Source organism: Scomber japonicus, chromosome 12 (assembly GCF_027409825.1).
Source record: "Scomber japonicus isolate fScoJap1 chromosome 12, fScoJap1.pri, whole genome shotgun sequence".
In the NCBI taxonomy this organism is placed as follows: domain Eukaryota; kingdom Metazoa; phylum Chordata; class Actinopteri; order Scombriformes; family Scombridae; genus Scomber; species Scomber japonicus.
The window spans coordinates 35,694,915-35,717,509 of record NC_070589.1 but is presented as its reverse complement, the minus strand read 5'-3'; the positions used below and the strand labels follow the sequence as shown (position 1 = coordinate 35,717,509).

The 22,595-nt window shown below is 49.9% G+C and overlaps 2 protein-coding genes across 7 annotated transcripts in view; one reads left to right on the top strand and one right to left on the bottom strand.

The window, feature by feature from the left end:
- Window positions 1-141: 141 nt before the first annotated feature.
- Window positions 142-11,243, bottom strand: afg3l2 (AFG3-like AAA ATPase 2). Of its 3 annotated transcripts, none has more exons than XM_053330330.1 (17): window positions 11,059-11,243; window positions 9,865-9,961; window positions 9,238-9,306; window positions 8,949-9,148; window positions 8,632-8,784; window positions 8,415-8,489; window positions 6,154-6,278; window positions 5,770-6,043; window positions 5,536-5,673; window positions 5,273-5,426; window positions 3,217-3,324; window positions 3,008-3,133; window positions 2,802-2,912; window positions 2,568-2,683; window positions 2,115-2,315; window positions 1,688-1,882; window positions 142-1,433 (listed from the first exon to the last, which is right to left on the bottom strand). In XM_053330330.1, exons 1-17 carry the CDS (start codon window positions 11,131-11,133, stop codon window positions 1,194-1,196), a joined length of 2,457 nt encoding a protein of 818 aa, XP_053186305.1. In that variant the 5' UTR covers window positions 11,134-11,243; the 3' UTR covers window positions 142-1,193. The 3 variants fall into 3 exon arrangements, with proteins under 3 accessions (XP_053186305.1, XP_053186306.1, XP_053186307.1); XM_053330331.1 differs by having other exon boundaries at window positions 6,154-6,275; XM_053330332.1 differs by having other exon boundaries at window positions 9,244-9,306.
- A 913-nt stretch (window positions 11,244-12,156) lies between these two features.
- Window positions 12,157-22,595, top strand: part of fastk (Fas-activated serine/threonine kinase) — an 11,024-nt gene continuing 585 nt past the window's right edge. For all 4 annotated transcript variants that reach the window (XM_053330329.1, XM_053330327.1, XM_053330326.1 and 1 more), the window contains exons 1-10: window positions 12,157-12,220; window positions 13,128-13,944; window positions 14,146-14,491; window positions 16,179-16,366; window positions 16,450-16,598; window positions 16,679-16,895; window positions 16,972-17,131; window positions 17,655-17,746; window positions 21,299-21,980; window positions 22,047-22,161. In XM_053330329.1, coding sequence (XP_053186304.1) covers window positions 13,167-13,944; window positions 14,146-14,491; window positions 16,179-16,366; window positions 16,450-16,598; window positions 16,679-16,895; window positions 16,972-17,131; window positions 17,655-17,746; window positions 21,299-21,980; window positions 22,047-22,161 — 2,727 coding nt within the window. In that variant the 5' untranslated portion in view covers window positions 12,157-12,220; window positions 13,128-13,166. The remainder of the gene's footprint in view (window positions 12,221-13,127; window positions 13,945-14,145; window positions 14,492-16,178; window positions 16,367-16,449; window positions 16,599-16,678; window positions 16,896-16,971; window positions 17,132-17,654; window positions 17,747-21,298; window positions 21,981-22,046; window positions 22,162-22,595) is intronic.

Genomic DNA, 22,595 nt, shown 5'->3' with positions numbered 1-22,595 from the left:
CACTCAGTCACAGAGCAAACATTAATAAATAAATCAATAAAAAGAAGAGTATTGCCAGAAGGAGCTTCCTGTCTTCCTGTCACTGAGAGCGTTCAGGCTGTAAATGATCTTCAGACAGAAACACAGACTCAGTTGTTGTTGATGTGATTATTTAATGATTGCTTTTAAATACTTTTCTTGTGTTAAATCTTTAATCTTCAGTTTTCTGTTTATTAAAATAAATTACACATTTGATAAACATTAAGTGAATAATTGATTATTGATGTTTGACTTTATTAAAACATCATGAAGTCACATGTACATCTTTACACAGTTAGCAGGAGCTGACCCATCATACAGCATGCTAGCTAATCAATAACTGATCGGACAGTCCTTTAAATGGTGCCGTTACCATGGCGACCGCGCTCGCTCCACTTCATAAATAAAGTTTTTTACATTTTTTCAAACAGCAGAACCGGTGGGAGGTTCGGCCGCAGACGAGGAACCACGTCGCTGCTCTGGAACGTTCCGCAGACGTTCTCCAGGTCAAAGCTGCAACAGAACACAGAACGGTTCTACAGTTCTATGATTTCTATTCAGAGCAGTAATAAAGGTTCTATTAGTCGGAACATGGAGAACAGTGAGAAGCTCATGTGGACATGTGCAGACTTTATAACACTACACGGAGAACCTTTTAGAAACCTAGAAAGCCTTAGAACATCGGACACTTGATGAGCATGTTCTTGTGATCTATGTGTGGTGTAATTCACGGAGAACCCTTCATCTGAATGTTGGAGGTTCTGTAGAACGTTCCTGTGCAGAGTTCCCTGCATCTTAACACAGTTTGGTGGTTCTGCAAACATCTAGAACTGTAGAAGGTTCTCATTCAGTGAGAGGGTTCTGCGCCTCGCAGATGGAGACATGGTTTACCTAGAACTTCAAACAACACACGTGGGCAGCATTTAGGGGGGTGGCAGTAGAACCCAGAACCCAACAGAATGCAACAGAATGAAGCTTTAGCGATACAAGCAGGTCAGAGCAGAACCAGACAACGTTCTTCATGTTTGGTCTTTGAGAACGTGGGCAGCGTCTGAGGTTCTGCGCCACCGCCACAAACGTCTAAGAACTTTAAAGAGTGAGCAAACGTTCTGATGTTCAGAGTCGGTGAGCGGGTTCTCCTCCTCAAATAGAGACCACACCGGAGCGTGTCGGTTCTAGAAAGGCATTCCTCCAGAGATCTGGCGGGCCACCTGTTCCTCCGTGCTCTCCTCCCGGTTCTTCCTCTCCTGGTTCCAGTCCTTCAGGCCCTCCGGCAGCGTCGTGTCCTCGTCCTCGCCGCCGGTTCCTTCCACGAACTCCTCGTACGTCGACTTCTCTGCGAACGGACGTTTTCCCAGCAGCTCCACCATGTCGTTCTTATCTAGAACCTCCTTCTCCAGCAGCCGCAGCGCCACCTACAGAACACCACAGAACACACAGAACACACACACAGACTCAGAGAACGTTCTCCGACGGTTCTCACGGACCAAACTATCCTGACTGATCATCACTAATCATGATTATTGATCATTACTGCTAACAGCAATAGTTTCATGTTAACATTGGGTAAGATAACAGCTGATTACTGCAGCCCCCCCCCGCCCCCCAGCCCCCCCGCCGGTAACCGTGACGACGCCACAGCAGGCGGAGAACCTGCAGCTCTTCATACCTTCTCCACTTCGGCCTTCTTGTCGCTGAGCAGCTGGTGAGTCCTCTGGTACGCTTCGCTGATGAGGGTTCGGACCTCGGTGTCGATGAGCCGAGCCGTCGCCTCGCTGTACGGCTTCTCCAGAACCATCTCGCCCTGCCGGGGGAGGTCGAAGGACACCTGGCCCACCTTCGGGTTCATCCCGAACTGGACGATCTGCAGGAGAACAGACAGCAGTCAGACCAGCACCTCGACCTCTGACCCCTCTCCTCTGACCTCTGACCCCTCCCCTCTGACCTCTCCCTCTTACCTCTGACCCCTCCCCTCTGACCCCCCCCCAGTGACCTCTGATCCCTCCCCTCTGACCCCTCCCAGTGACCTCTGATCCCTCCCCTCTGACCCCTCCCCTCTGACCCCTCCCAGTGACCTCTGACCCCTCCCCTCTGACCTGTGCGTATGCGCTCTGGGTGACCTTGCGCAGGTCATCCTGAGCTCCGGTGGTGATGCGGCTGAAGAAGATCTCCTCGGAGGCTCTTCCTCCCAGAGTCATGCACATGCGGTCCAGCAGCTGCTCCTTGGTGTAGAGGTACTGCTCTTTGGGCAGATACTGAGCGTAGCCGAGCCCCTTCCCCCGCGGGATGATGGACACCTGCACAGGTAACACACAGTCAACCCCTGACCCCTGACCTCTGACCCCTGCACAGGTAGCACACAGTCAACCCCTGACCCCTGACCCCTGACCTCTGACCCCTGCACAGGTAGCACACAGTCAACCCCTGACCCCTGACCTCTGACCCCTGCACAGGTAGCACATGTCAGTTAACCTCTGCAGAGAGACCGCTTCTACAACTAATAATTGATCCTGATGGCTGGTCGTCATGGCGACAGGCCGTCAGCTGACCTTCAGCAGCGGGTCGGCGTGCTCCAGGAACCAGCCGGCGACGGCGTGACCCGCCTCGTGGTACGCCACCGTCTTCTTCTCCTCCGGCTGCAGAACCTGAGTCTTCTTCTCCAAACCTGCAGGATCAAAGCTTCACGTTAACGGGACCGATCAACGTTAATGGGACCGGTCAACGTTAACGTCACCGATCAACGTTACCGATCGTGTATCGGTAACCTGGCGTGTGCGGCTCACCTCCGATCACTCTCTCGATGGCCTGTTCAAAGTGTTTCTGGTCGATGGCGTCTGAAAGGTGGCGAGCGGCGATCAGAGCCGCCTCGTTACACACGTTGGCGATGTCGGCCCCTGATGGACAGGAAACAGGAAACAGGAAACAGGAAACAGTGGAGTGAACGTCTGAGAGGAACAGACCTCTATTCTAACAGAACCAACGAGCGTACCTGAGAACCCAGGTGTGAGAGCCGCCATCTTCCTCGCCAGCGCCTCTTTGTCCATCTCAGCGTCCAGCTTCAGAGGACGCAGGTGGACTTTAAAGATGGACGCTCGTCCTTTGATGTCGGGGGGGCCTAAAACACCAGAAACAGCTGATGAGATGAACTGAGACCTTCATCACCATCACCATCATCATCACCATCATCATCATCCTCACCGATGTAGATCTGTCTGTCGAAGCGTCCCGGTCTCATCAGCGCCGGGTCCAAGATGTCGGGCCGGTTTGTTCCCGCCAGAACGACGACGTTGGTGGCCGTGTTGAAGCCTGAAGATAAAACAGGACATTTATGTCTAGTACCTCAAACTGTACTACAGTATAGTACTAGTACCTCAAACTGTACTACAGTAAAGTACTAGTACCTCTAACTGTACTACAGTAAAGTACTAGTACCTCAAACTGTACTACAGTAAAGTACTAGTACCTCTAACTGTACTACAGTATAGTACTAGTACCTCTAACAGTACTACAGTAAAGTACAAGTAGGTATGGGCCGGTATGAGATTCTGACGGTATGATAACCTGAGGTAAAAATATCACGGTTTCTTGGTATTATGATTACGGCTATAAAATGTGATATTTTGAAATGTCTGTATTTAAAAACAAAAAAAAAGTTGTTTTTTTTTCCATTGAAAATAAAAAATAAATGAATTATTTCTAAATAAATAATAAAAAATAAAGTGCAGTCCTTTAACTGAGGCTTAACCTCAAGTCACAACATAAATAAATAATTTTTAGAGAAGAAAAAAAAACACAAAATGCAAATAAATGCAATCACTGAACCTGTGGCTCAAGATCAGAACATAAAGAATAGAAAAAGTAAAAACACTTCTAAGATAAATATAAATAAATAAATAAATGCAGCAGGAGCTTAAAACTGAATCAACAGTTTTTGGAGACTTGCTCACGATCATTTCCTCCTCGCACTGCTACTGTCCGTTACCTTCTTCCTCTGAGCCGCAGCTGTCTCTTTTTACGGTAGCCGAAGTATAAATACAGCTGACTTGGTCCTTTTAGACGGGGGGAAATTTCGGGGGGCTCGCCTCCTTCAGCTGTCATACAGCCTGCAGAGCTACCTGCCTGTAACAGCAACCGGAGTACGGGAGGGGTTGGACTTCACGCTGCAACAGCCTGTAGAGCTACCTGCTTGTAACAGCAACCGGAGTACGGGAGGGGTTGGACTTCACGCTGCAACAGCCTGCAGAGCTACCTGCTTGTAACAGCAACCGGAGTACGGGAGGGGTTGGACTTCACGCTGCAACAGCCTGCAGAGCTACCTGCTTGTAACAGCAACCGGAGTACGGGAGGGGTTGGACTTCACGCTGCAACAGCCTGCAGAGCTACCTGCTTGTAACAGCAACCGGAGTACGGGAGGGGTTGGACTTCACGCTGCAACAGCCTGCAGAGCTACCTGCTTGTAACAGCAACCGGAGTACGGGAGGGGTTGGACTTCACGCTGCAACAGCCTGCAGAGCTACCTGCTTGTAACAGCAACCGGAGTACGGGAGGGGTTGGACTTCACGCTGCAAAAGCCTGCAGAGCTACCTGCTTGTAACAGCAACCGGAGTACGGGAGGGGTTGGACTTCACGCTGCAAAAGCCTGCAGAGCTACCTGCTTGTAACAGCAACCGGAGTACGGGAGGGGTTGGACTTCACGCTGCAACAGCCTGCAGAGCTACCTGCTTGTAACAGCAACCGGAGTACGGGAGGGGTTGGACTTCACGCTGCAACAGCCTGCAGAGCTACCTGCTTGTAACAGCAACCGGAGGTGCGCCGGAGGAGGGCTATTTTACGCTGCAGCTGCACGCAACCTGAGGGACCTCCACTCCCTCTCTGATGAGACGTCACATTAAAAAAAAAAAACCCTCATACCGTAGGAACGGTATGACGGAAGATTTTAGTGGTTTTGAAACCGTGACTTTTTCATACCGTGGTTTACCTTGAAACCGGTAACCGGCCCATGCCTAAGTACAAGTACCTCTAACTGTACTACAGTAAAGTACTAGTACCTCTAACTGTACTACAGTATAGTACTAGTACCTCTAACTGTACTACAGTAATGTACTAGTACCTCTAACTGTACTACAGTAATGTACTAGTACCTCTAACTGTACTACAGTAAAGTACTAGTACCTCTAACTGTACTACAGTTAAGTACTAGTACCTCTAACTGTCAGTTTTCACTACATTTCCCATGATGCCGTTCTTCACCCACCGTCCATCTCCACCAGCAGCTGGTTCAGAGTGTTCTCCTGCTCGCTCTGCCCTCCGAAGTTTCCTCGTCCTCTCTTCCGTCCGACGGCGTCGATCTCATCGATGAAGAGGATGCAGGGCGCGTTCTTCCTCGCCATGACGAACAGATCTCTGACCTGCACAGAGGTCAAAGGTCAACGCTGAGACCACCAATTATTTCAACAAATTGAAAAAATGTTTGATTTTATTTTTCTTCACTGATTTCCCAGCAGCCACGTGACTCACCCTGGCGGGGCCGACGCCCACAAACATCTCCAGGAACTCGGAGCCGTTAACGGTGATGAACGGCACGTTGGCTTCGCCCGCCGTCGCCTTGGCGAGCAGCGTCTTCCCCGTCCCCGGAGGACCGGTCAGGATGGCTCCCTGCAGACACACAGCATTAGCTCCTCATCTGCCCCCCCTCACCTTGGGGATCTTAGCACCCCCCCCACCTCGGGGATCTTGCCCCCCCCCCCTCACCTTGGGGATCTTGGCTCCCAGGTCTTGGTACTGTTTCGGGTTCTTCAGGAAGTTGACGAACTCCATGATTTCGAGCTTCGCCTCCTCGCAGCCCGCCACATCTTTGAACTTCACGTCGATCTCGTCTTTCAGGATCTTCGCCGTCGTCTCGCTGACGCTGAACAGCCCCCCCATCCCCCGGCCGGGACGCCCCGCCCCCGCCGGCCCCCGCCGCAGCATGAACAGCAGGAAGCCGATGATGAGCACTGTGGGGAGCATGCTCAGTAGGAAGGTGCTGGACAGGAAGGGCAAATGTTAGCGTGGCACGAATACAAACAGACAGGAAGTGACAAGAAGTGACAGGAAGTGACAGGAAGTGACAGGAAGTGAGCGGCAGCGTCTCACCCGTCGCTCTCGGTGGAATACACCACCGGCAGCCGGTTCTCGCCCTCGATGCCGAGCTCGTACTGAGCCGTCTCCAAGTTCCTCTCAAACGTGTCCACGCTGCCGATGTTGAACCAAACGTACTGCTGAGAAACAGTTCAGGTCAGTTTGTTTCCAGCCAATCAGAGAGCAGCTTCAACACCACGCCGACACATCAAAATCATCACTAACAGTCTAACTGTGACCTCCATGATGTCACTGAGCTGACCTCCATGATGTCTTGTAATGACTCACTGAGCTGACCTCCATGATGTCTTGTAATGACTCACTGAGCTGACCTCCATGATGTCACTGAGCTGACCTCCATGATGTCACTGAGCTGACCTCCATGATGTCACTGAGCTGTGACCTCCATGATGTCTTGTAATGACTCACTGAGCTGTGACCTCCATGATGTCTTGCTGTAATGACTCACTGAGCTGACCTCCATGATGTCTTGCTGTAATGACTCACTGAGCTGTGACCTCCATGATGTCTTGTAATGACTCACTGAGCTGACCTCTATGATGTCACTGAGCTGACCTCCATGATGTCACTGAGCTGACCTCCATGATGTCACTGAGCTGACCTCCATGATGTCACTGAGCTGACCTCCATGATGTCACTGAGCTGACCTCCATGATGTCACTGAGCTGACCTTCATGATGTCTTGCTGTAATGACTCACTGAGCTGACCTCCATGATGTCACTGAGCTGACCTCCATGATGTCACTGAGCTGACCTCCATGATGTCTTGCTGTAATGAGTCACTGAGCTGTGACCTCCATGATGTCTTGCTGTAATGAGTCACTGAGCTGTGACCTCCATGATGTCTTGTAATGACTCACTGAGCTGTGACCTCCATGATGTCTTGCTGTAATGACTCACTGAGCTGTGACCTCCATGATGTCTTGTAATGACTCACTGAGCTGACCTCCATGATGTCTTGCTGTAATGACTCACTGAGCTGTGACCTCCATGATGTCTTGCTGTAATGACTCACTGAGCTGTGACCTCCATGATGTCTTGTAATGACTCACTGAGCTGTGACCTCCATGATGTCTTGTAATGACTCACTGAGCTGACCTCCATGATGTCTTGTAATGACTCACTGAGCTGTGACCTCCATGATGTCTTGCTGTAATGACTCACTGAGCTGTGACCTCCATGATGTCTTGCTGTAATGACTCACTGAGCTGTGACCTCCATGATGTCTTGCTGTAATGACTCACTGAGCTGTGACCTCCATGATGTCTTGCTGTAATGACTCACTGAGCTGTGACCTCCATGATGTCTTGCTGTAATGACTCACTGAGCTGTGACCTCCATGATGTCTTGCTGTAATGACTCACTGAGCTGTGACCTCCATGATGTCTTGTAATGACTCACTGAGCTGTGACCTCCATGATGTCTTGTAATGACTCACTGAGCTGACCTCCATGATGTCTTGTAATGACTCACTGAGCTGACCTCCATGATGTCACTGAGCTGACCTCCATGATGTCACTGAGCTGACCTCCATGATGTCTTATAATGACTCACTGAGCTGTGACCTCCATGATGTCTTGCTGTAATGACTCACTGAGCTGTGACCTCCATGATGTCTTGCTGTAATGACTCACTGAGCTGTGACCTCCATGATGTCTTGCTGTAATGACTCACTGAGCTGACCTCCATGATGTCTTGTAATGACTCACCGAGCTGACCTCCATGATGTCTTGCTGTAATGACTCACTGAGCTGTGACCTCCATGATGTCTTGCTGTAATGACTCACTGAGCTGACCTCCATGATGTCTTGCTGTAATGACTCACTGAGCTGTGACCTCCATGATGTCTTGCTGTAATGACTCACTGAGCTGACCTCCATGATGTCACTGAGCTGACCTCCATGATGTCTTGCTGTAATGACTCACTGAGCTGTGACCTCCATGATGTCTTGTAATGACTCACTGAGCTGTGACCTCCATGATGTCTTGTAATGACTCACTGAGCTGTGACCTCCATGATGTCTTGCTGTAATGACTCACTGAGCTGTAGTCTAGTATTCAGGTTCATTAGCAGCTACTTTCAACCACTAGGAGGACTACTACTACTTTGACTCGGTAGTAAGCTAGCCTGCTAGCTAGGTGACTGGTAGTAAGTTAGCCTGCTAGCTAGCTTATATTTCATTAAATCACTGATCACATTAACAAGTATCAGACAGCAGAACCAGATAATAATAAGTATTAAAGTATAAACTCACTCCGTCCACCGGCGTCTTCCCCGCAGAGAAAACCACTTTGACGTAACGTTTGTTCACGACTTCTAATCGATCGACCTGAGAAACAAACACAGAAACAGCTGCTGAGTACTAATGCAGATACAGGTACTGTAAATACTACAGGTACTACAGGTACTGCCACCACATGCAGTACATGAGCACACAGACAGGTGATGATGTCACAGACAGGTGTGCTCACCACTCCTTTGGACAGGTAGTTGTTGACGAAGTCCTTCCAGGTGACCTCTCTGCCTCCGTCTCTCAGCACAAAGTAATACGTGACGGCCGTCCAGAACGCCACGCCGCTCAGGAAGTACATCCTGAACTCCTTATCGTCCCACGGGACATCGCCCTGCAACACACACACACACCTGGGTCAGTAGGTAGTACACACACACACACACACACACACACACACACACACACACACACACACACACACACACACACACACACACACACACACACACACAGACTGCAGTGACTCAGACTGTCCAGCAGGTGGAGAACACTGACCTTCTGCAGCCGACTGTACCAGTGAGAGTCCTCCTTACGGCCTCCTCGTTTCCCTCCTCCTGCTCCTCCTCTTGCTCCTCCTCCTCCTGCTCCTCCTCCTCCTCCTCCTGCTGCTCCTCCTCCTCCTGCTCCTCCTGCTCCTCCTCCACCTCCTCCTGCTTCCTTCCCAGAGGCTCTCTGAGTGTTGGCAGGTTTGCTTTCTGAACACAGAGTAGATTCATGAGACCTGCTGATTGGTTTTCAGGTGTAATGAACATCGTTAAGAACTTGTTAAGAACTCGTTAAGAACTCGTACCTTTGGCTTCAGCTTCACTTTGTTTGGCAGTTTTCTGACTGTCTGGAAAATACTTCTCAAAACCTGAAAACACAAACGGCTGTTAGCTGTGAGGAAGCTCGTTACCATGGTAATATATCAGTGAGGAAGCTCGTTAAGGTCGTTACCATGGTAATATATCACTGAGGAAGCTCGTTAAGCTCGTTACCATGGTAATATATGACTGAGGAAGCTTGTTAAACTCGTTACCATGGTAATATATCACAGAAGAAGCTCATCTAGCTCGTTACCATGGTAATATATCACAGAGGAAGCTCGTTAAGCTCGTTACCATGGTAATATATCACAGAGGAAGCTCGTTAAGATCGTTACCATGGTAATATATCACAGAGGAAGCTCGTTAAGCTCGTTACCATGGTAATATATCACAGAGGAAGCTCGTTAAGATCGTTACCATGGTAATATATCACAGAGGAAGCTCGTTAAGATCGTTACCATGGTAATATATCACAGAGGAAGCTTGTTAAGATCGTTACCATGGTAATATATCACAGAGGAAGGTAAAATCATTTCCTCCAGATCTCAAAGATTTATTGAGTTCATAGAAATGATGAAAAATATTAAACCATTTCCTGTTTGTACCTTTAGGAGGTTTGGAGCTGAGTGTCCTGTAAGCTCCTAACAGGTCCGTCAGCAGGCTCCGCCCCCCCTCCACCTGTCCAACAGCAGTCTGACACACCTGAGACACACACACACACACACACACACACACACACACACAAAGAAAAAAACACATTCATCACTATAATACTGCAGTACTTTTACTGTAATACTGCAGTACTTTTACTGTAATACTGCATACTACATCACTATAATACTGCAGTACTTTTACTGTAATACTGCATACTACATCACTATAATACTGCAGTACTTTTACTGTAATACTGCATACTACATCACTATAATACTGCAGTACTTTTACTGTAATACTGCATACTACATCACTATAATACTGCAGTACTTTTACTGTAATACTGCATACTACATCACTATAATACTGCAGTACTTTTACTGTAATACTGCATACTACATCACTATAATACTGCAGTACTTTTACTGTAATACTGCATACTACATCACTATAATACTGCAGTACTTTTACTGTAATACTGCATACTACATCACTATAATACTGCAGTACTTTTACTGTAATACTACATACTACATCACTATAATACTGCAGTACTTTTACTGTAATACTGCATACTACATCACTATAATACTGCAGTACTTTTACTGTAATACTGCATACTACATCACTATAATACTGCAGTACTTTTACTGTAATACTGCATACTACATCACTATAATACTGCAGTACTTTAACTGTAATACTTCATACTACATCACTATAATACTGCAGTACTTTTACTGTAATACTGCATACTACACCACTATAATACTGCAGTACTTTTACTGTAATACTACATACTACATCACTATAATACTGCAGTACTTTTACTGTAATACTTCATACTACATCACTATAATACTGCAGTACTTTTACTGTAGTACTGCATACTACATCACTATAATACTGCAGTACTTTTACTGTAATACTGCATACTACATCACTATAATACTGCAGTACTTTTACTGTAATACTGCATACTACATCACTATAATACTGCAGTACCTTTACTGTAATACTGCATACTACATCACTATAATACTGCAGTACTTTTACTGTAATACTACATACTACATCACTATAATACTGCAGTACTGTTATGCATACTGCTCCGTGGTTAGCATGTTAGCATGTTAGCATCGTACCAGCCTCCTGGAGGGCAGCAGAAGGCGGAACAGCGTCCTGCAGCCGCCGGACAGCCGCAGGTATCGGTGAGCCATCCTCACACCGGAGAGCACCGGGACAAACCGGGACACACCGGGACAAACAGCGGAGAGCACAACGACAAACAGCTTTACACGGGGCAGAGCTTCACCATGTTCGTTCTGTAACCCTCAGATCCGCCATGTTTCCCTCTCTGAGTGCTGCTGCCCCTAGCGGCCGGAGGGGAAACTGCAGCACGCGCTGCTGCCCCTAGCGGCCGGAGGGGGAACTGCAGCACGCGCTGCTGCCCCTAGCGGCCGGAAGGGGAACTGCAGCATTACATCAGCAGAACACACACACACTCTCAGATTGTTGCTTTTAGCCTCGTTTATTTATTTATTTATTTATTTATTTATTGATGTCTTGTTAGTTTCTGGAGTTCTGAGGTCATAACAGGAACTCTTCATCCAGCACCAACCCGAACTCATCTACACATTATATTCATATTTATTTATTAGTCACAAACATGTTGATGCTTCTCTCTTTAGTCTGGAAGACATTCAGGTCCAAGCTGTCACCATGACGACAGCACCTCCACCTCCACCTGCCCTACCTGCTGCACCTCCACCTGCTCCACCTGCTGAACCTCCACCTGCTCCACCTGCCCCATCTGCTGCACCTAACCCTACACACACAAACGCATACACACACACACACACACAGACACACACACACGCACACACACACACACACACACACACAGGGACACACACACACTGGGACACACACAAACACACACTGGGACACACACACACACACACAGGGACACACACACACACAGGGACACACACACACTGGGACACACACACAGGGACACACACACACACACAGGGACACACACACACACTGGGACACACACAAACACACACTGACACACACACACACACAGGGACACACACACCCTCGGACACACACACAGGGACACACACACAGGGACACACACACACTGGGACACACACTGGGACACACACACACACACTGGGACACAGCGCCCTCTGCCGGTGCCCCCCCCCCACCCCCCCCCCCCGCTGCAGTGCATGCCGGGACAGTGATGGCTGCAGCTGATTCCTCTGAACGGAGCTGCGGGAAATACTGAGCGATGAGGTAACTGTCAGGGCGGGAAACCTGCTGTAACAGCCGGGGCAACAGCTGGGGTAACAGTCGGGGGACAACCGGGGGATAACCGGGGAGCTACCGGGGTAACAACCGGGGAGTTACCGGGGAGCTATCGGGAGAAGGACAGAGCGATGCTAACAGAGCTACATGCTAACCGGCTAACAGCTGACAGTTAGTCTCTTAGCTCTCCGTTAGCCTGTTAGCTCTCCGATAGCATGTTAGCTCCGTGTTAGCATGTGTTACTGTAGTATAGCTTAGCTCTCTGTTAGCTGCTGTTAGCCGGTTTGCAGGGCTGCTAACTGTCTCCGCCGGCTGTCAGTTAGCAGCCTCAGCTAGCCGGCTACATGCTAACTGACAGCAATAATCTGTCAGTTAGAGCATGACGTCATCACATTCATTTGACATGAGTAGTGACGTATCAGCGACGCTGCAGCAGTGATAACCTGCTAACTAGCCGGCAGGATGCTAAGTGTAGCATGTGGGCCTGACAGGTGACAGCTGAGCCTCAGGTGAGCCTGAGCCTCAGGTCATCTTCAGGTGAGCCTGAGCTTCAGGTCATCTTCAGGTGAGCCTGAGCCTCAGGTGAGCCTGAGCCTCAGGTCATCTTCAGGTGAGCCTCAGGTGAGCCTGAGCCTCAGGTCATCTTCAGGTGAGCCTGAGCCACAGGTGAGCCTCAGGTCAGCTTCAGGTGAGCCTCAGGTCAGCTTCAGGTGAGCCTCAGGTCATCTTCAGGTCAGCCTGAGCCTGAGGTCAGCCTCAGGTGAGCCTCAGGTGAGCTAGTCAATTATTGAATCAGTGCAAGCAGCAACAGCAGATACATCTTTGATTATTTGTAATTTTTTTAAGCGAAACGTTTCAGTAAGCCCCCCCCCTCCTGTTTCTTCTTCTGTGGTAGGAGCGGCGTGTGGCTTGCAGGCAGCCTGGCTGGAGGACTATGCTGTGTTTATCCACTGGGTGGCGCCTCCTGAGCCGAGCTCGCCCCCCCCGCGCCACCGCTCTGTCCGTCACCATGTACGCCACCCGCCTGTACGGCACCGGGGGGGGAGGAGGAGGGGGAGGAGGCGGAGTTAAACCTGGGAGGAGGGCGGGGCTGGCTGTTCTCGAGGCGCCTCATCCTCCCCATCACCACCTCCCCCACCACCCGGGCCCCCCTCCCCCCGCCTACCCGCTGTACCAGGGTCGGCCGGACGGCCACCGTGGAGCTCACTTCCACCACCACTATCCCCCCCACCCCCACCCGCCGCCCGCCCACCTGGCCCCGCCCCCGCTTCCCCCCCACTACCAGCACCACGCCCACTTCCACGCGTATGGAGGCGGCGCGGCGGCTGCGCCCGCCGGGGGCAAGAAGAAGACGTGGAACTTCATCCACGAGAAGATGAGTTACGACACTTTCTTCACCATGAAGCGTCTGATCGAGCGCTCGCGGCGGCCAGACGAGGTTTTGCGCTGGGTCACCCAGAACCCCGCCAAGATCTCCCACAACCACTACCCCGTTGCCCTGCAGAAGATCGGACAGCTGCTGCAGGCCACGCCGCCGCCGCGGCCCGGCGGAGACGCTGACGGCGAGGCTCCGGGAGGAGCGGAGGGCAGCGACGGGCGCCACATCCTGGAGCATCAGGACTTCCAGACGCTCTGCGGCGCCATCGTCAACGACTGCGCCAAGTTTGACAACTTCAGTATCGTCAACTGTCTGTACGCCGTGGCGGCGCTCGGTGAGTCCACCGTCACCATGACAACAGCATCACTTGTAGTTATTGTCATGGTGGCCCTGTTATGGCCAGCTGCTACCCAACCCCTGGCCCATGGACCGATACAGGGCCGCCAGGACACACTCCTGAGTCCAGTTCAGACAATATGATCAATGTACTCACAGCTGTGTGTGTGTGTGTGTGTGTGTGTGTGTGTGTGTTCAGGTCTCTCCAGTGACTCTCAGGTGGTCCAGGTGTTGGAGGCAGAGTCTCAGTCCAGACTGAACCAGTTTAATCAGAAGGACGTGTCGATGGTGTTCAGCTCTAGTATGAAGCTCCACCCGGGCAGCCAGCACCCGCTGACGGAGGCCTGCCTGGCCGGCCTGGAGAAGAACCTGGAGCGGGAGCGCCACCCGCAGACGCTCTTCCTGCTGCTGTCCTACTACAGACTCAAGTGGCGCTCGCTGCAGCCGCAGGACACTGCTGCAGCTGCACCTGCAGGCGGCGCTGCGACCACAACCACTGCTAACAACAACACACCTCCAAACCCTGAACAACTGCTCGCCAACAGGTGAGAGGAACTACCTGAGGAGGGTTCTTCTGCCTAACCCTAACCCTAACCCTGTAGAGACTCTGTAGAGACTCTGTGTAGACTCTGTGTAGACTCTGTGTAGACTCTATAGAGACTCTGTGGAGACTCTGTACAGACTCTGGAGAGACTCTGTGTAGACTCTGTGGAGACTCTGTAGAGACTCTGGAGATTCTGTAGAGACTGTGGAGACTCTGTGGAGACTCTGTAGACTCTGTGGAGACTCTGTGGAGACTCTGTGGAGACTCTGTGGAGACTGTAGACTCTGTAGAGACTCTGTGGAGACTCTGGAGAGACTCTGTGGAGACTCTGTGGAGACTCTGGAGAGACTCTGTGTAGACTCTGTGGAGACTCTGTAGAGACTCTGGAGAGACTCTGGAGAGACTCTGTGTAGACTCTGTGGAGACTCTGTAGAGACTCTGTGGAGACTCTGTGGAGACTCTGTGGAGACTCTGGAGACTCTGGAGACTCTGTGGAGACTCTGTGGAGACTCTGGAGAGACTCTGGAGAGACTCTGTGGAGACTGTGGAGACTCTGTGGAGACTCTGGAGACTCTGTAGAGACTCTGGAGAGACTCTGTGGAGACTCTGTGGAGACTCTGGAGAGACTCTGTGGAGACTCTGTGGAGACTCTGTGGAGACTCTGTAGAGACTCTGTGGAGACTCTGGAGAGACTCTGTAGAGACTCTGTAGACTCTGTAGAGACTCTGGAGAGACTCTGTGGAGACTCTGTAGACTCTGTGGAGACTCTGTAGAGACTCTGTGGAGACTCTGTGGAGACTCTGTAGAGACTCTGTAGAGACTCTGTGGAGACTCTGGAGAGACTCTGTAGAGACTCTGTAGACTCTGGAGAGACTCTGTGGAGACTCTGTAGAGACTCTGTGGAGACTCTGTGGAGACTCTGGAGAGACTCTGTGGAGACTCTGGAGAGACTCTGTGGAGACTCTGTGGAGACTCTGTAGAGACTCTGGAGAGACTCTGGAGAGACTCTGGAGAGACTCTGTGGAGACTCTGTGGAGACTCTGTAGAGACTCTGTAGAGACTCTGTGGAGACTCTGTGGAGACTCTGTGGAGACTCTGGAGACTCTGGAGACACTGTGGAGACTCTGGAGAGACTCTGGAGAGACTCTGTGGAGACTCTGTGGAGACTCTGTGGAGACTCTGGAGACTCTGTAGAGACTCTGGAGAGACTCTGTGGAGACTCTGTGGAGACTCTGGAGAGACTCTGTGGAGACTCTGTGGAGACTCTGTGGAGACTCTGGAGACTCTGTAGAGACTCTGTAGAGACTCTGGAGAGACTCTGTGTAGACTCTGTGGAGACTCTGTAGAGACTCTGTAGACTCTGTAGAGACTCTGGAGAGACTCTGTGGAGACTCTGGAGAGACTCTGTGGAGACTCTGTAGAGACTCTGTGGAGACTCTGTAGAGACTCTGTAGAGACTCTGTGGAGACTCTGGAGAGACTCTGTAGAGACTCTGTAGACTCTGGAGAGACTCTGTGGAGACTCTGTAGAGACTCTGTGGAGACTCTGTGGAGACTCTGTAGAGACTCTGTGGAGACTCTGGAGAGACTCTGTGGAGACTCTGTGGAGACTCTTTAGAGACTCTGTAGACTCTGTGGAGACTCTGTAGAGACTCAGTCTGACTCTCTGATTGTGGACCCTGTCTGTAGGAAGATCCTGCGTCTGGTCAAACACACGCTGGCGAGTGTCAGCGGCGTGCGGGACCAGGAGATGGCGCTGCTGGACGAGATGTTGGCAGCTTGCGCTCGAGAAGCAAGCAACAAGAGTCTGGAGTTAATCTTCAGCTCTCACCTGTTCTACCAGAACCGGCAGGAGAGGTTCATCAGCAGCCTGGCAGGTGAGACGCACCGCTGGTTCTGGTTCTGGTTCTGGTTGGTCCTTTCTGTCTTTACTGAAGATGAAACCGTGTGATTCTAACAGAGGAGCTGCCCAAGAAGGTGGACAGCATCACGCCCTACACCATGGCCCTGATCGCCAAGTACATCGCTCGCCACCGCCTCAGAGAGACCAGTCTGCTCGACACCATCGCCGACTTCCTGGTGAAGAAAGCCGAGTACCTGGACAGCAAGGTGAGTCCCGCTCCGTGGTGGCGGGTCGTGCGTGTTACCGTCCGGTACCGGTGTGAGCGGGTCTGTGTCTCTGTCCTCAGGTGATCCAGAAGCTGGTGTTCCCGTTCAGCAGGATGAGCTACCGTCCGTCCAGCGAGCAGCAGTTCTTCTCCCGGCTGGAGGAAGTGGTGGAGCTGAAGGCGCTCAGCTCGCCGCTCGCCACCGTCAACATCCTGATGTCCCTGTTCCAGCTGGGTCACTTCCCGGGCCTGGTTCTGCACCGCGTCTTCTCCTCCGCCTTCATCAGCAACGTCACCAGTCAGTACCGACCCATCAGTACCGAGCCGTTGGCGCCTTACAGTGTCTCTAACCGCTTCCTGTCCCCCCCCCCCAGACAGTCCGTACGCGCTGATCGTCCGGCGGTACCTGTCCCTGCTGGACGCCGCCGTGGAGCTGGAGTACCACGAGTACACCGGGCCCAGACTGCAGGACGCACACAAGGTTCTGATGTTCGACCACGCGCTGACCGCCGACGAGGTCAACCGCAAGTACAGGTAACGCCTCGGACCCGGTCTGAACCAGGACTTTGGTCTGGTCTAACTGGTTCTGGTCTAACTGGGTCTGGTCTGGTCTAACTGGGTCTGGTCTGGTCTAACTGGGTCTGGTCTAACTGGGTCTGGTCGGTTCTAACTGGGTCTGGTCTAACTGGTTCTGGTCGGTTCTAACTGGTTCTGGTCTAACTGGGTCTGGTCTAACTGGGTCTGTTCTAACTGGTTCTGGTCTGTCAGTTATAAAGGTCTGGTTCTGGTCTAACTGGTTCTGGCCTAACTGGTTCTGGTCTAACTGGTTCTGGTCTAACTGGTTCTGGTCGGTTCTAACTGGTTCTGGCCTAACTGGTTCTGGTCTAACTGGTTCTGGTCTAACTGGTTCTGGTCGGTTCTAACTGGTTCTGGCCTAACTGGTTCTGGTCTAACTGGTTCTGGCCTAACTGGTTCTGGTCTAACTGGTTCTGGTCTAACTGGTTCTGGTCGGTTCTAACTGGTTCTGGTCTAACTGGTTCTGGTTCTGGTCTGTCAGTTATAAAGGTCTGGTGGCCGAGGCTCTGCGTCAGCTGGTCGGAGAACAAAACTACAAACAGGACGAAGTACTCGCTCCAGGATACTACACAGGTACACACTAACTACTACACACTACTACACACTACTACACACTACTACACACTACTACACACTACACACTACTACACACTACTACACACTACTACACACTACTACACACAGGTACACACTAACTACTACACACTACTACACACTACTACACACTACTACACACAGGTACACACTAACTACTACACACTACTACACACTACTACACACTACACACTACTACACACAGGTACACACTAACTACTACACACTACACACTACACACTACTACACACTACTACACACTACTACACACTATACACACTACACACTACTACACACTACTACACACTACTACACACTACTACACACAGGTACACACTAACTACTACACACTACACACTACTACACACTACTACACACTACTACACACTACTACACACAGGTACACACTAACTACTACACACTACACACTACACACACTACACACTACTACACACTGCTACGCACAGGTACACACTAACTACTACACACTACTACACACTACTACGCACAGGTACACACTAACTACTACACACTACTACACAGGTACACACTAACTACTACACACTACTACACACTACTACGCACAGGTACACACTAACTACTACACACTACTACACACAGGTACACACTAACTACTACACACTACTACACACAGGTACACACTACACACTACACAGGTACACACTAACTACTACACACTGCTACACACTACACACTACTACACACTACTACACACTACACACTACTACACACTACTACACACTACACACTACTACACACTACACACTACTACACACTACTACACACTACTACACACTACACACTACTACACACTACTACACACTACTACACACTACTACACACAGGTACACACTAACTACTACACACTACTACACACTACTACACACTACTACACACAGGTACACACTAACTACTACACACTACTACACACTACTACACACTACACACTACTACACACAGGTACACACTAACTACTACACACTACACACTACACACTACTACACACTACTACACACTACTACACACTATACACACTACACACTACTACACACTACTACACACTACTACACACTACTACACACAGGTACACACTAACTACTACACACTACACACTACTACACACTACTACACACTACTACACACTACTACACACAGGTACACACTAACTACTACACACTACACACTACACACACTACACACTACTACACACTACTACGCACAGGTACACACTAACTACTACACACTACTACACAGGTACACACTAACTACTACACACTACTACACACTACTACGCACAGGTACACACTAACTACTACACACTACTACACACAGGTACACACTAACTACTACACACTACTACACACAGGTACACACTACACACTACACAGGTACACACTAACTACTACACACTGCTACACACTACACACTACTACACACTACTACACACTACACACTACTACACACTACTACACACTACACACTACTACACACTACACACTACTACACACTACTACACACTACACACAGGTACTACACACTACTACACACTACACACAGGTACACACTAACTACTACACACTACTACACACAGGTACACACTACACACACAGGTACACACTAACTACTACACACTACACACTACACACTACACAGGTACACACTAACTACTACACACTACTACACACTACACACTACTACACACTACACACTACACACAGGTACACACACTAACTACTACACACTACTACACACTACTACACACTACACACTACTACACACTACTATACACTACACACTACTACACACTACACACTACTACACACTACACAGGTACACACTAACTACTACACACTACACACTACTACACACAGGTACTACACACTACTACACACTACACACTACTACACACTACACAGGTACACACTAACTACTACACACTACTACACACTACACACTACACACTACTACACACTACACACTACTACACACTACACACTACTACACACTACACAGGTACACACTAACTACTACACACTACTACACAGGTACACACTAACTACTACACACTACTACACACTACTACACAGGTACACACTAACTACTACACACTACTACACACTACTACACTACTACACACTACACAGGTACACACTAACTACTACACACTACACACTACTACACACAGGTACTACACACTACTACACACTACACACTACTACACACTACACAGGTACACACTAACTACTACACACTACTACACACTACACACTACTACACAGGTACACACTAACTACTACACACTACTACACACTACTACACACTACTACACAGGTACACACTACTACACAGGTACACACTAACTACTACACACTACTACACACTACTACACACTACACACTACTACACACAGGTACACACTAACTACTACACACTACTACACAGGTACACACTAACTACTACACACTACTACACACTACTACACACTACACACTACTACACACAGGTACACACTAACTACTACACACTACTACACACTACACACACTACACACTACACACTAACTACTACACACTACTACACACTACTACACACAGGTACACACTAACTACTACACACTACTACACACAGGTACACACTAACTACTACACACTACACACTACACACTACTACACACTACTACACACTACTACACACAGGTACACACTAACTACTACACACTACTACACACAGGTACACACTAACTACTACACACTACTACACACTACTACACACTACTACACACTGCACACTACTACACACTACACACTGCACACTACTACACACTACTACACACTACTACACACTAACTACTACACACTACTACACACTACTACACACTACTACACACAGGTACACACTAACTACTACACACTACTACACACAGGTACACACTAACTACTACACACTACTACACACTACACACTACTACACACAGGTACACACAGGTACACACTAACTACTACACACTACTACACACAGGTACACACTAACTACTACACACTACACACTACACACTACTACACACTACTACACACTACTACACACTACACAGGTACACACTAACTACTACACACTACACACACTACACACTACTACACACTACACAGGTACACACTAACTACTACACACTACTACACACTACTACACACTACACACTACACACAGTACTACACACACTACACACTACTACACACTACACAGGTACACACTAACTACTACACACTACTACACACTACACACAGGTACACACTAACTACTACACACTACTACACACTACACACTACTACACACTACACAGGTACACACTAACTACTACACACTACTACACACTACTACACACTACTACACACTACACACTACTACACACACACTACTACACACTACTACACACTACTACACACTACTACACACTACTACACACACACTACTACACACAGTGCTACAGTAGTGTGTTGTTGTGTGGTTCTCCAGACTTCGTCCTGTGGATGGACGGTTCTGGTCGGGTTCTCCCGGTCCGGCCCGGCGCCGGTTTGGCCCTCAGCATCGTTCCTCCGTCCTGCGTTGCCGTGGCGACGAAGCCCGCTGATGGTGCGGTTACCGTGGTGACCTCAGAGTTCCAGAAGTTCTCCCCGTTCGCGGTGCTGGAGGAGGGCAGCGAACCGGCGATGCAGCCGGTTGCCATGGAGACCAGGTCCTTCCTGCCCCACCGGGGCGCGCCGGGGGCCTCGGCGCCTTCGGGGGCCCCTCGGCCCGGAGCCAACGGCGGCCCCCTGGACTACGGGCCCTACTACGTCCCCGCCGCAGAGTACTACTCCGGTCTGGCCAAGGAGCACTCGCTGGAGAGCCAGGACAGCTCCACGCTCAGCAGCCCCCCCTCCGACGGTCTGGCCCCCCCGGGGGCTCCGGGGCCCGCGGGGGCCGCCGCCCCGGACTCGCTGTTCCAGTTCTCCATCGGGAAGATCCTGGAGGACGAGGGCGGGGCGGGGACTCCCGGGGGCCAGGGGCCGGACCGCGAGCTGCCGGGGTTCTACGAAGGAGCGGCGTACCCCGAGGGACCCGGGGCCGACAGGAGAACCTCGTCGCCGCCGCAGCTCCACCCCCCCGACCGACCCGATGCAGAGAACCCCCCCGCAGACCAGAGACACATCAGGAGGTCAGTAACCCTGATCACATCCTCCATCCCATAATGACCTGATGACTAACGGTTGTGTCTCTGCAGGATCATCATGTCTGTTAATGATAAATGGCACTACTGCCACAACTCTGAGGTTCTAGTGGGTTCTAGAGCCATGAGGGACCGGCACCTGAGACTGCTGGGGTACATCATCCTGCAGGTACTAATACTAATACTACTAATACTAATACTACTGCTACTATAGTACTACTAATACTATTACTACTAATACTATTACTGCTAGTACTAGTACTACTACTACTATAGTACTACTAATACTAATACTGCTAGTACTAATACTGCTAGTACTAGTACTGCTACTACTATAGTACTACTAATACTAGTAACAGTTTGTTCTCTTTGAGTGATGCTAGCAGCTAAGCTAACAGTCTGTTCTCTTTGAGTGATGCTAGCAGCTAAGCTAACAGTCTGTTCTCTTTGAGTGATGCTAGCAGCTAGCAGCTAAGCTAACAGTCTGTTCTCTTTGAGTGATGCTAGCAGCTAAGCTAACAGTCTGTTCTCTTTGAGTGATGCTAGCAGCTAGCAGCTAAGCTAACAGTCTGTTCTCTTTGAGTGATGCTAGCAGCTAAGCTA